The 14,582-nt window shown below is 33.5% G+C and overlaps 1 protein-coding gene across 1 annotated transcript; it reads left to right on the top strand.

Moving 5' to 3' along the window:
* Positions 1–3,117: 3,117 nt before the first annotated feature.
* Positions 3,118–8,719, top strand: LOC115980121 (F-box/LRR-repeat protein 3). The gene is made up of 7 exons (XM_031102400.1): positions 3,118–4,178; positions 5,147–5,272; positions 5,402–5,506; positions 5,606–6,005; positions 6,166–6,295; positions 6,389–6,683; positions 8,077–8,719. The coding sequence occupies exons 1-7, from the start codon at positions 3,555–3,557 to the stop codon at positions 8,320–8,322; spliced, it is 1,926 nt and encodes a 641-aa protein (XP_030958260.1). The 5' UTR covers positions 3,118–3,554; the 3' UTR covers positions 8,323–8,719.
* The last annotated feature ends 5,863 nt before the right edge of the window (positions 8,720–14,582 follow it).

The following is a 14,582-nucleotide window of genomic DNA, read 5'->3' on the forward strand; positions in this document are numbered from 1 at the left end:
TAAAGACAATTTACTAACAACAGTCATGAGTCATCCTCATTCATTAATCACTAGATGTCTTCTTCTTTTTTGGTACAAGTGATGTGGGGCTGAGCCCCAGGGAGTAAAGGGGCTTAACTTAAGCCACAGACTAATCACTAAACATCAATCCATTTATTTATTCATGAAGTAGATATCAATTCATTAACACAAGGAATCTAATTAATTGTGCATCCTTGTGTTAATGGAGGACTTATTTAGCTTGCGTAAAACTTGAAGTCTATACAAAAAAAGAAAGAAAAAAAAGGACTAACCTTGGTCTTATTACTGTTTGAAACAAAATGCAAGTCAATTAAATACGGATTGTATGTTGTCACCAGCTGGTTTTTGACATTTCTTAATTAAAATCTAACTTCTATTTCTAGTAATAATATAACTTGCACATCCAAACAAGCATTCAATTAAGAAAAGTACTAGCAACTCACTCATGATCACCAATTACAATGTCAAAGTCCATTGACAAATGGATTTTATTGATTTTACCTTAACGTAAAATGCGCATATGATTAAAATTTTAACTTGCACTTCATTCTGATTTGAAATGCATGAAATAAATGTCTAAACTTGGTCATATATTGATTTAACAAGACACCTCAATTAAATGGAATGTGCATATTGTCACCAATTAGCGATTAACAATCTTTTAAACATAATTTACTTTCACCATTAATATTTTAACTTACACATTCAAGCCTATTACAAGGTAGAATCTATATGGTAATAATTATTCTATGGTACATCTTAGATATGGTACTCACTATGATCCTAATCATTTATTTCAAATGTTTTAATCTAAGCATTTTATTTATTTATTTATTTTAAAAAAAAGATAAAAATTTAAACACTTACAAATAGTTGATATCATACCTAAAAATGTTTAGTAATAATATTACAAAATTTATACACCACTTATAAGTCTTCAAAACTCATTTCCCGTGTGATATAGACTATCAAAAAAGAAGAAACGCATCTCACATCGAAATTATAAAATAAAAAAAATAAAAAAAAAATGTTTGTGTGAATTTCAAAGTCAATGTTGTATATCTAACGCTACACCACTTGTACCCTTTCCAAGATGAAATAAGCTATCAAGAAATTAAATATTATTAGAGTGTATATAAAATATACATTTTTGAATTTATGACTTCCCATCCTCATGTGAAATCAAAATAGAATATGAATTCTCTGGCCATGGGCAAGCTTGAGAAGGGGCTCAAAAGACAAGATTGACTCCTTAGTTTAGTAAAGGTCAAAATTCAAAAATCCCCAGCAAGTCTTCCACAAATTTATTACCTCTAGATTCTCCCCTCATAAAAAATCCATACTCAATCATCACCTTTTTTTTTTCTTTTTTTGCTGAAATAATCAATCATCACTTTTGACATTAAACAAGGGCCCAAGTGTCACAACTTGATTTGCTATAATGGGGACCATCTATTTATTATCACAGTCAATTTGGCTTGATATATATATGATACGATAGCAAGCATAGTATTTGTTCTTTTCTTTTTTTTCTTTTTCTTTAGTTAATTAGTATTATTTTCTCAACTCAAGCCAGCCCACTTTTCTAGAATCAAACGGAGATAGGTACGGTTTTTGTTACCTTATGATAGGCCCCACAGAACGGCACCGTACGAAATAGTATCATTTAGCTTTTCTTTGGGGATTTCGCGGAAGTTGCGCGTACAACTTTATGTCTTTATCTAAGTCTAACCCACTTCAATAAATATTTTTATCCTCTGCTTCTTCCACCACAACCCATCTTCTTCCTCCACTCGACACGTGTCCTCCACACACACACTTCTCACCGTCTGATTAAAAGAGTCAACTGAACCATGATTTGATCGGACGGTTTACAGACAAGTGTCAATAACTTATACTGCATGTTAAGCAGAGTTATGTCCAGATGCATTCAGAATTCGTGTGAGTTTGGTATGATGAAATTTGTTAATTTATTTTTCCCTTCAGTTTATTTTTAGTATTATTTATAAGCCTTATTATATTTTCTGGTACTATTTATAAATTTCATTGTATTATTTCAACTAACTTATTTTCAGTAAAAAGTTTTCAATTTTAACAAAATAAACAAATCCCAAACAGATTCTTTATTGCTTAAAAACTTTCTTAACATGTGCGTATAGTAATTGTTTCAAATTGATTGTAGTACTTACTAGAAAAATTAGTTTTGAATAGTGTTATTTGATGCAATGCTTTAAACTAATATAAGCAAAAAAGGTCATGGATTTCTAAAATTACTTAAATAACACATAAGATCCTATTTCTATGCTTTTATATGAAAATGATGTATTTGAATAACATTTCATTTTACATAAATCCAAAGCTATGCATAGTTGTATACTACATAGTATCACACCATTCAAAATCAACTATCATTATAATAAAATTAGATTTTTTTTGGACTTATTAAAAAAATACATAATAAAAAATCATTCTCAATTTTAAAATTAACAAAAAAAAGGCAAAGTTTTGAATTTTGAATCAAATGCACATGTAAATTAGATCTATTAAATGTGGACATGACAGGTGTTTAACATATTTACCCTTTCCAATGGGTACCTATGTGCAAGAGCACTAGATCAAGTGATTCCAAACAAAAATTATGTTAATTCATTTGAAAATTTAATTTTAAAGATTTAAATAAACAATAAATTTTAAAAAAGAGAACATAAAATGAGGTGAACAAATAATTAACATGAAATGAGGGAATATATAATAATAAAATCTAGGGACAGCCCAATCATTTCAAATCCTTGGCCTTGTCCAGCTCTTACACCTCCAAACCAAAAATTATATGCCACCTCACCAAACTCAAACAAATATCTAGTCACAAAGGGCAAAGTTTAGTTTTTTTTTTTTTTTTAAAGAAGAATAGTATGTTATTGGAGATATCGAGTTCCAACCTAAAAACGAGTTTAACAAATTTAAATTTTAATTTATTATACAATATCAAATTAACACATTAATTAAAAGAGTTTACATAATTAAATAACTTCGCCTTCACACTGTCCGCCTAAAATTTTGCTTAAAAGGTGTACTATCTACCAAATTTTGCAAGGCACAAAGAGTACAACCGTAGTCAAGTCCACACCCAATAATTCTCTCTCTGTATCTTCTTTAAATGCTATAAAACTCAGCAACCAAACCCTGTCTCTCTGCAACAACTTCAGCTCAAACCAAACTCCGATATTTTTTCTCACTTCACCAACCCGAAACAAAAACCCGATTCACCGTTAATACAATGAACTCGACCCATAAAATCCGATTAAGTCTCTTTCGGACTCTCTCAAATTCAAAACCCACCCACTTCCCTTTGCTCTTCTTCTTGTTCGTCCCCACCTGAACCAAATCCTTAATTTCAACAAAAAAAAAAAAAACTTGGGTTTTCTCAAACTCAAACCAAAAACGTTAGTTTCCACGAACAGACAATTAAAAAAAAACCTTAATTTCCGCGAATTGTATCGAAAAGATTTGATTTTTAGAAGCATTTTATAGAAATGTTGCTCTCTGTGTTTACCGAAGACCTGCTGGTCCGAGTTTACATCAAACTTGGCTCTGAATCGGACAGGAAGACTTGGCGACTCGTTTGCAAGGACTTCCTCCGAGTCGACTCAGTGACTCGGCGGTCCCTCCGAGTCCTACGGTCCGAGTTCTTACATGGGCTGCTGTCGAAGTACAAGAACCTCGATACGCTGGACTTGACTGTGTGCCCGAGAATCGAGGACGCGACGGTGTCGGTGATGCTGAGTCAGGCGGTGAACTCGGTGAGTTGGACTCGGTGGGTAACCCGGTTGGTGCTGAGTCGGGCGAGCGGGTTGAGATACGGGGGTTTGGAGAGGTTGGTAGGGGCGTGTCCGTGTCTGGAAGTACTGGACGTGTCGTACTGTTGGGTATACGGGGATAGAGAGGCTTGGGCTATATCGAGTGTGAGAGGGTTGAGGGAGTTGAGGATGGATAAGTGTTTGGGAGTGAGTGATGTTGGGTTGGCAAAGATAGCTGTTGGGTGTGGAAAGCTGGAGAGGCTGAGCTTGAAGTGGTGCATGGAGATTTCTGATCTGGGTGTTGATCTTTTGTGCAAGAAGTGCTTGGAGTTGAAGTCTCTTGATGTCTCTTATCTCAAGGTTTCACCCTCTCTCTCTCTCTCTCTTTGTTCGTTTGTTTGAATATTTGGACATTGTGTGTGTGTGTTGGGGTGGTAGGGGAATAAAGGTAATGGGATTGGAATTTGAGTTTTGGGTTTGGGAATGACAACTATTTCAGTGAAAACTATTTCCTAATCTGGTTGTGTGTGTGTAGGTAGGTAATGGGATTGGAAATGGAATTGGAGTTTTGGGTTTTGGTGTGAAAGTAGTATTTCATTATGTGGAACATGGGTGTGCTAAGAGAATAGAATAAATGAAGGTAATTATCGAGGGAAAGAGAAGTAAGGTAGTGAACTTCAATTTCATATTTTGTTCTAATATAAAAGCTGGCGAATGCTTGTTTGGTTGCTGAGAAAACGAAAAAAGAAAGTTGCATGTTTGTAATTTTATGTATTTGAGAGAGAGAGAGAGAGAGAGAGAGGCCACTTTAGTGAAGCTAGTGGGCAGTGGCTAGTGGCTAGTGCCAGACTGCCAGTATGTTGTTATTTTTTTTAGAGTGACGTTTCTAAATTGGGAAAGTGAATTTTTCTCTCTCTCTCTCTCTTCGTATATATGTACATATCAAAACTCCAATAGTGCCACCTTATCCTTATGGGTTATGCCTCTTATATTTTTCTTTCTTCTCTTTTATTTTTTTAAAAGTTTTCAAGGTTTTCTGTTTGGATTCTGAGGAAGTGCTAGATGAAGAGTTATAAACGAGTTGAAGTATATATACTGCTAGATTTATATGGTTTTTCTCACAAAAGAGTACAATGTGACCATTTTGGCCGAGTTGAGGTGAGAACATCATATTTTGGAGACCAAACAACATGTAGATATGGATAGAAATTTCTATTGAATTGTTTAATTCCCTTGAATTTTTTGAGCAAGCAAACATAGATTTTCAAGTTAAGTGCTATGTTTTAAATATTTATGATTGGGAAATATGATGCATACCTGGGTTTCAGGTTACAAGTGAATCTCTTCGTTCAATTGCTTCTCTGCCAAAACTGGAGCTTTTGGCTATGGTGGGGTGCCCTTTTTTAGATGATTATGGATTGCAGTTTCTTGAACATGGATGCCCATCACTACAGGTGAAACATTTTATGGTTGAGAACAGTATTTTAGTATATAATTTGGTTGACATGCATCATAACAATTCAAGAAAATATATTATTAACTAGAAATTATTGATTTTAATTTGCATTTTCCAAGGACTGCAGGCAATTGATGTATCAAGGTGTGGTTGTGTTAGTTCTTCTGGCTTGATATCTGTAGTTAGAGGACATAGAGGTCTTGCCATGCTCAATGCAGGATACTGTTTTTCAGTGAGTGGATATTATTATATCTATTTTGGTGCTTGTATTTGGTTTCACTGAAATTTTAAAATATAGCTCCTAATTCTTAAACCTTGGGGTTTCCCATAGGAGCTTTCAGCAATGGTTCTCTACAGCTTGAAGGACTTGAAGAATCTAAACACGATAAGAATTGACGGGGCTCAAGTTTCTGACTCAAGCTTCCAAACCTTCAGTACCAATTGCAAGTCACTGGTGGAAATTGGGTTGAGCAAATGTGTTGGGGTGACCAACATGGGCATCATGCAGCTAGTATATGGCTGTGTGGGTTTGAAGATCGTGAATCTAACATGTTGCCGTTTCATCACTGATGAAGCGATTTCTGCTTTAGCAAACTCTTGCAGGAACCTTGTCTCCCTAAAGTTAGAGGCTTGTGATAAGGTCACTGAGAAGAGTCTAGATCAGCTTGGATCATGTTGCTTGCAACTCAAGGAGCTTGATCTGACTGATTGTTGTGGGGTAAATGATAAAGGTAAACTTTGGAAGTTATATCAGCCAATGTTATGAAATTAACTGTGGTTAATCTGCCTTTGTTGCTTTTACAAAATGTAGTCAATTTGATGCAGATCCTATTTCATTGTATTTGCCAAAGTTTAATAATTTTCAAAGTGTAATGCTCTTCTTATCTGCAGGACTCAAATATTTGTCAAGATGTTCTGAACTCTTAAGCTTGAAATTAGGACTTTGCACAAACATATCAGACAAAGGATTGGCTTATATTGCTCATAACTGTACAAAAATTAGTGAACTTGATTTATACCGGTAATTTAATCCCAGTAGTCAATTTGATTATGTATTGAGAGTTCGCAAAATGGGAAGGTGAATTCATTTATTTATCTCTGTTTTGTGTTGCAGCTGTACGAGTATAGGAGATGATGGATTAGCTGCATTATCAAGTGGTTTCAAGAATTTGATGAAGCTGAACTTGTCATATTGCAATGGAGTTACTGACAGGGGGGTGCAGTACATTGGCTGTCTTGGCGAACTCTCTGATCTGGAAATGCGTGGACTTGTCAACCTCACAAGCGAGGGTTTGACGGCAGTTGCAGCTGGTTGTAAGAAACTGTCAGATTTGGATTTGAAGCATTGTGGAAAGATTGATGACTCAGGCTTCTGGGCACTTTCTTACTACTCACGGAACATGCGACAGGTATCGTTTAAATATTTTGAATTGGAATGAGCGTTCATTTACTTTAAAAGAAAAAGGAAATTGACTTCCTAGCTAACACAACTGTCAAGCTTAAAAAAATAAAATAAACGCAAAGGAAAATTTAAGAAACATATGTGAAACAAAGTATCTCTAGGAAATCTATTGTGGGGCATGGCATGTGACAATGATTAAAGAATAAGGGGTATTTGGTTGGAATTGGAAACTGAAATGGTATGGTAATGAATATAGAGCTTAACTGGATTTACACCAAGGGCATTTACTTATTTTCCTCTTGTATTTCCAAGATGTTTCAATACAATCTCACTTCCTGTTCTTTTTGTTAATTGCTTCCATCCTTTCTTTTTCTTGTATATGCTGAGAAGACAAATCTATATATAGAACAGAAGAATAAGGATGAAGGGTAACAGAAAAAGATATCATAATAGAGAAACTAACCTATCAAATGCAGTCAACCACACTGTGGTGTCTACCTCTACCAAGAGCTTTGTAGCACAACTGGTTTGCATCTCCTAGTATTTCCAAGGGAGATATCCAGGGTTCAAATCTTCCCTCCCCCGTTGTAACTATTGAATTATAAATAAAGAAATTGGAATGTAATTTGAATGGTTAGGCACCCAAAGGACCTTTCAACCACTCTCAAGTAGTCTACTGCTCACTTGAAAGTCACCTAGGGGTCCTTATTCTATTCAATTATAATTGTCACCTCCCACAATAAATTCATAGAGCCTGCTACTCACTGCTAACGCTTCTGCTTCTGCCTTTATGTTAAGTCCACCTTTTAAGTAAGCAAAGGTCATACACCGCAGTTTCCCAGTGCATTTTTCCCCTTACATATTGTCAGAACTTAATAGGATAATATGTATCAAATTCACATGTGAATTAGGCTCACTAACAAGCTCTATCTTCTTCAGAATAAAATCTCTAGCTCAATATGCTGAAATTCTTATTAAGCAAATTAATGTTGCATAAATGAAACTAAATAAAAAGTAAATACAACGAAATTTGGAACTTTCATCAAATACAGGAACTGGTTGTTATATACATCTATTTATAAATCATAAATTGCCTTTTCTTTGTTTGGCTGCACATTAAATAGAATACTAATGATGGCATTGTTTTATGAGGTGGTATGCTTTTTCAGGATGTTTGATGAAAACAAAAATGAAAAGTGATAGTTCCAAAAGTTATGAGCAGTTATTTTTACAAATCTTATAAGCCACCTGTTTTCCTTTTTCTAATTAACATACTTTTGTCAAAATAGCAAGGCTGCATATTTAGATTATGAACATGTCTGCCAACATATAATGGAAAATGATCGTTGATTACAGATTTTGGGACATGGGTTAAGCTAAACTACTTTTATTGGTGGCAGATAAACATGAGCTATTGTGCTGTCTCAGATGTGGGGCTATGTATGGTGTTGGGGAACCTAACACGGCTGCAGGATGTCAAGCTGGTGCACCTCATGAATGTCACAGTGAAAGGGTTTGAACTAGCACTTAGGGCCTGCTGTGTGCGGATCAAGAAGGCCAAGTTAATTGGTTCTCTCAGATTCTTACTTTCTACAGAGATACTCGAGACCCTGCATGCAAGGGGCTGCAAGATTAGATGGGAATAAACTTCATATCATAAAGCCTATTTTATTAGTCAGTCAGAAACCTTCTCTTGTCATGGGTTTTCATGAAGGTTGTTGAGAAGTTGGGATGAGTTTTGCCAATGAAGTTTTTCTGTTTTCTTGGAGAGAAGGGCCTCACCAAATAATCTAGGGGCCCCTCTTGGCCCTTGCACTCGTGTTTTCTTTCTTTGTAAGGGATTAAGGCAGTTCACTGGCAGAGCAACTGGGTTAAGAAGTGAGGCAGAATATATAACTTCTATATGTTTTTAAATTAAATTTTGAAAGTAATATGTAATTGAGACAACCTCATCCTGTATCTAATAGTTTGTTCTCATGTAAAAGTAATATGCAATTGAGACAAACTATTCAAATTCACTAATAGATACACTTTTTAAGGTAAGACCATATTGGTTTTGATGCAGATTCCTTAAACCTTTTACTTCGATAATGGTCTTGGTTTCTATGATTTGTATTACCTTTAGTGTCTAATATTACTTATTTTGCTGAAAATTGAAAACAATAAAAAAATAATAAAAAATTTATTGTTCATGTGTGTTTTACTGTTCACATGCCAAATGCATTGTTAAAAAAAAAAAAAAAACTAACGCAAATGCAGGACGTGGGAAGCGCAAAATGTGCTTCCCAAAAAGCACACTTAGTAGGCTGGATAGGATTAAGTTACCAGCCTGACAAATGATCTACTTAAAATCTTGAATGTAACAATCTAAATTGAGGACAAGAATGGTGTCTTCCAATTTGGGCCTTTGAAGGTTAAGTTTCTTAAACTTGATGGAACACCTGCAATCTTCTAATGCTTGCAATGTAATTTCCAAATTGTTAGTGATAAGCTTTTAAAGCCTTAAACGCCTTCATGGACCACCTGATTTCCCCTTTCCAGCTTGCATTTGTCAAGGGCAAGTAACATGTAGCTAATTCTTGACTTGGAGAATTAGCAGTGTGAGTGTGGGTCACAACTCACACTCTCTTGACTTGGAGAGCATTGCAGCAACTCCAAATGATTTTTTCTCCTTTAAAAAATCAAACAACTCAATAAAAAACAATTCTTTCTCCCTCATAGACTCAAACGTCTCACATAATCAAAACAAAAAACAAAATTTATTTCTTATTATAACAGCAAAGTTGAATCAAAACAAGAAAATAAGGGGGAAAAAAAAAAAAGTCAAGCCGATCTGACCCAGTCTAGCGGTGGGGAGGAGGAATAGCAGTAGTGGGGAGGCGGACAAGGCGTTGCTGCTTGGTGAACACCGATCTCCGCCGGCAACACTTATCTCCACCGGTCTTCTCCCCCTCTCTCTCTGCTGCGTTCTTTCTCCCTCTCTCTCTCTTCTGTTTTCTCTGATGTGATAAACGTGTAACTGTGAAGTAATAAATAGAATATCGTGCCTCGAATTTTTTTTATTTATTTAAAGGAACGGACGAACGGTTGAAGTTAAGTAATCATAAATGATTTTTTTATTCTTTTTTTCTCTCTCCTCTCTTCACCTCACTCTCTTTTCCTTTCTCTCTCCTCTCTGGTTACTGTTTATAGTGTAAAAAAATGAATATATCCTTTTGGTGGATGATTCTTTTCTATTTTCAAGGTTTAGGATAAAATTTTACACTTTATTAAGAAAACATGTGACTGGTTTTGTGAAATGTTAGGGCAAGTAACATATAGCTAATCCTAACTAATCTGTTGATAATTTATATCTGACCTCCAAATTTTGGAACCAAGACTTTGTTGTTTTTGTATAAATTATATTTAGTCCAAATGCAATAGAAGACATCAAGAATAGCTCATTGGGATGAAGTTGGTTGATAAGACTGGGGGATATCTTATTTTCAAATTCCATTTCAGAAGCATTAGATAATGACTTTCCAAGGGCTGATTGATAAATTTAACTTCAACTTAATTAGAAGGGTGGAAAGCTGGAATGCATTTTCAGGCTGGACATTGAAAATTTTAGTTGATAGTAAGTGACAAATTTATTTGGCCATTATCAGGTAGAGGAAATTATGTGGTCAGCAAAGGTTACAGTGCCCTGTGCAATATGAATCTTAATCTACATATACAAGAAGTGGATATTAGAATGTCAAGGATCAATTGGGACAATAACTTGTCCTTATAAAAGTTAAAACTACTTTATAAGCGTGTTGTGTTTGTGTGGAAACTTTGTCATAGAGATCTTCCTTTAAAATCAGAGTGGATCAAAAGGAATTTAAAGTGAAACTTTTTGTCCAGTATGTCAAGAGGAGTAGAGAAATAATATTTTTGCCGGATCACTGGATGTATAAGTAGAAATGTAAAATACTAAATAATTCAATGCAAGTGCAATCAGAAGCAGTAAGGGAAACTTTAGCTAAAGCAACAAAGATAGGGTTTTGGAGAGTGCTGAAGTGCAGTTTAGTGTTAAATATGTTCATGGTAGAGAACTAGTTGAAGTGTTGAATTTATTTAGAAGCTAGCTGTAGGGGGACTTTATCTGGTTCTGTTGACACTTCTACAACAAATTTATTTATAAAGGAAGCTTCATTGAAGTTCAACTTAGCTGGGTCTTACATGATGGAAATAGAACTGCTCGGGAGAGAGAGAGAGAGAGAGAGAGAGAGAGATTTCTACCAAATGATCTTCCTTCGTTTTATAGAGAAACTATTTGCAGATCCAAGTAATGCGAGGAAAATTTTGATAATTTGTTTTTGTTAAGTAAAAATGGAAATAATAGATAAAACTTATAAGTGTTAATCTAAAACCCTTCTTAAAATGGTATGATTATTTTCTAACAAAATATAGTTGTTACAATATAATAGATTTTCTAAATTAAGCCATCAATATTTATTATTTGAAAGTGTTTAAATTTTGTAAGTTATTTATTTATTTTTTAAAGAAACATAATGCATTTTACATTCAATTATTATATAAGATGAAATATTTTGCAAATAATATAATGTGAGATTGGAATTTGTTTCCATTTTCTAGTGTTTTTTACAAATGATTCATCTTCTATATGTCTGAAATGACATAAAGATGAAGTAGATACAAGTAAATTTGTAACTTTTATAAGAAAAAAAAATACAAAACTTTAATAATATAAATAAATATATATAATTTTATCAAGAACTACCAATATTATACTGAAAATGTGACATAATTGTTAATGAACCGCTCATCTTTCTATGCAACTTCTCCTCTCTCAAAGTCTCACTGAAGTGGAACGAAATGAATTAAATTGGATTGAATAGAATAAATAAAGTGGATCAAAATGGATTGATTACATCAAATATTTTGACGTGACTCGACAAGAATGCAACAATGTATACAACGTCAATTTTTAAATTTATAATATAAATATGAATACGTGGATGTAGGAGTTTTACTATTAGTGGATTCCCACGCTATCTTAATTTATAATTCTCTTTCACATGTGATTAGGGAGACTACTAAGGTGCCGACAATGTTATTTAAAAAAAAAAAAAAATCATGTCCTCTTGTACTTGTTGGATTAAAATTAGATTAAATTAATATTTACCGTGATTGAAAAGTACTTGTGTCCTTTTGTATTGGGTGTCACCATAGACAAAGTACGCGAGTTTGATTAAGAAGCTTTGTTTTGATGTAACATCAATTCGACCGTCACCACACACTTATTAGTCAATGAGGATAATCAAGAAGATTCATTGTCTAAGATATCAAGTCCATTATATTCCCTATCAAAAAAAAAAAAAATCCATTATATTAATTTAATAATAATGATAGAAAGAGTCCATTACATTTAGTGACGACCCCATGATGTATTTTTAGAGGAGTCAATAAGAAGATGCATTTTGGATAAAAAATAAATTTTACAGTTTACATGATTTTTTTATTACAAAGTGTTATATTTACAAAATTTTCATAACACTTTTCTAACAATTTTAGGTGATAATTTGTTATTAGTTTTAATTTAAACTCACAACTGAAATTTTTTTTTTTTTTTTCCATCAGTAACAACCAGTAACATCTGTTACTTAAAATTTGTTGTGAAAGTATTATGAACATAGCATTTCTCATATAAGATAAACTATAAGTTTAATGTATATTATTTATTAATACGATTTTTTATAATATTTTATTAATATAATAAAGATACTAATTATTGTTACTAAGATTAAATCTTGAAAATAATTTATTGTTTTTAAATACTATAAACATATGAATTATTGTTGTTAAGTAAACTCCAAGCGAGATCTAAATACAATAAACTTTTATGTATTAGTTTATTTTAAATTTTTAAGATCTAACTGATTTAAAAAAAAATTAAAAAGAATAAATTTATACTTTTGTTGTTAGGCTTACTGTTTCTCCCACATTTTAGGAAAATTTGGTTTTTTTATTTTATTTTTAAAGAACAAAATATTGTCAAAATAATCATAGTCAAGTTCATTTCAACTAGGCTTTAAAAAAATTTAGGTCTAGGGGTTCAAAATTTTATTTTAAGAGGGTTAAAAAATAAATTAAAAAATTATATATAAATTTTTTCTTTTTTTGGGCCAGCTCAGGGGGTTCATTTGAACCCCCTGAACTGTTCCTAGAGCCGCCCATTTACATTACAGTCGTAGTAGTGCATGTTAGTTTTTTTTAAAGTATTATATCAAGTATCAACGCCATGATGTAATACAAAATTCATGCTTATTTCATGCCCATTTTTTTTTTCCCAACCACTATTGGCTATTGCTCTATTTATATTGAACCGGTTTGACTGAACTTTAATTGAAAAATTGATAGTTTAAGATCAAAATCAGAATTCAATACGGTAGGATGTAATAAAAACATGGAAATTACTCAGTTTATGACTATTTATGTACAACATTTTCTTGAAACTGAGAAAATTTCCTTGGGAATACACGTTAAATTTTATTAAGAAGTATGTGACAATTTTTCCGTGGGGATTTGATCTCAAAATCTTGGACACAATATGTCATTTTGAAAAGGACCAAATTGGATTCATGGTTGCATCGAATGGGTCACTCACTTAGTTTGATTGGGCTATTTTGAAAAGTACCAAATGAGTTTCAAGTAATGAGTTTGATTTGGGGTCACTCAGGGCCATTGTGTTTTGTGTGGTTGGGTCTTGGTGTCAATATTGAGAGAGGCTATTGGGCTTTTGGGTAGCGAGTCACAACCATTGAAGGCTTTGACGATCAATCTCAGAGTTGGGCTCATGTCATTTGGTTTGTAGTGGAGCTTAGTGGTTTATGGTGCTCTAGCAGTTTGTAGCAGTTTTGTTGTGGGTTCACAACGGTGGCTGGTGGCTGTGGGATCGTGGCCATTGGTGGGAACAACTTGAACTCGATTGTGGGTACTAGGAGGTATTTTGCTGTGGGGTTTGGTTGATTTGTAGTGTGTGTGTGTGCTGTGTTTGTTGGCTAAGAAAATGGACGCTTGGAGGTATAATTAGGCACCTAGCTAGAATTTTGAGTTAGAAGGCCCGAAAGTATAAACAAAAAAACTTTTGAGCATATGATTAGTTGTAAATTTTTTAATTTTATTCCTGTAATAAGTTTTTGTTAAATTTTTTAGGCTGATGATTTGTGGAGAGAAGTCAAGCTTTATTTTCCTTAAGCCCAATTCAAATTAGGCCCTTATATATTTACATTTTTTTTCCTACAACTCAAGGGGGCTAGGGATTCTTTGGGCCCAAGTGTGGCTCTGTCCCTAGGTATTATGTATTGTGGGGGTTGATTTTTTTACATTGGCCTACCTATGTGTGTGCTATGTTTGATTGCCTAGAAAGTAAGGAAAAATAGCAGGAAAAGATAAGGGAGTGGTTTTGAAAAAAAAAAAAAAAAATTGATTTTATTATATTATTTAATGAGAATGTTTTGAGCTAATGGGGGGGGGGGGGTGTTTATTTTTCCAACCAAGTTACTATAACTATTACAATTTTTTTTTTCTAGTTAGGTTGTTTTTTTTTTTTTTTAAATAAATAAATTGTGATTAATTGACACATAAATAATCTATTAACCATATCTACATTTTCTATGAGCTAGATGATGGCAAGGATAACACACCAAAATGTGTATAACAAGAGTAAGAACTAATTAAATTAATGTAATTTTTTCCCCTAAAACCAAAATAAAATTGTATGTAAAAGTTGATGACCAAAAGTATTTGTAAGCCTTTCAATTAGTCCTATATATGATACCTTATACTACCGGTGTGAACTGAGGTCAGGGATCAACTTTGTACTCGACCATGGCTAGAACATAGGGTGTGAGCTAGCAAG

The sequence above is a fragment of the Quercus lobata genome, chromosome 3 (assembly GCF_001633185.2).
Source record: "Quercus lobata isolate SW786 chromosome 3, ValleyOak3.0 Primary Assembly, whole genome shotgun sequence".
In the NCBI taxonomy this organism is placed as follows: Eukaryota; Viridiplantae; Streptophyta; class Magnoliopsida; order Fagales; family Fagaceae; genus Quercus; species Quercus lobata.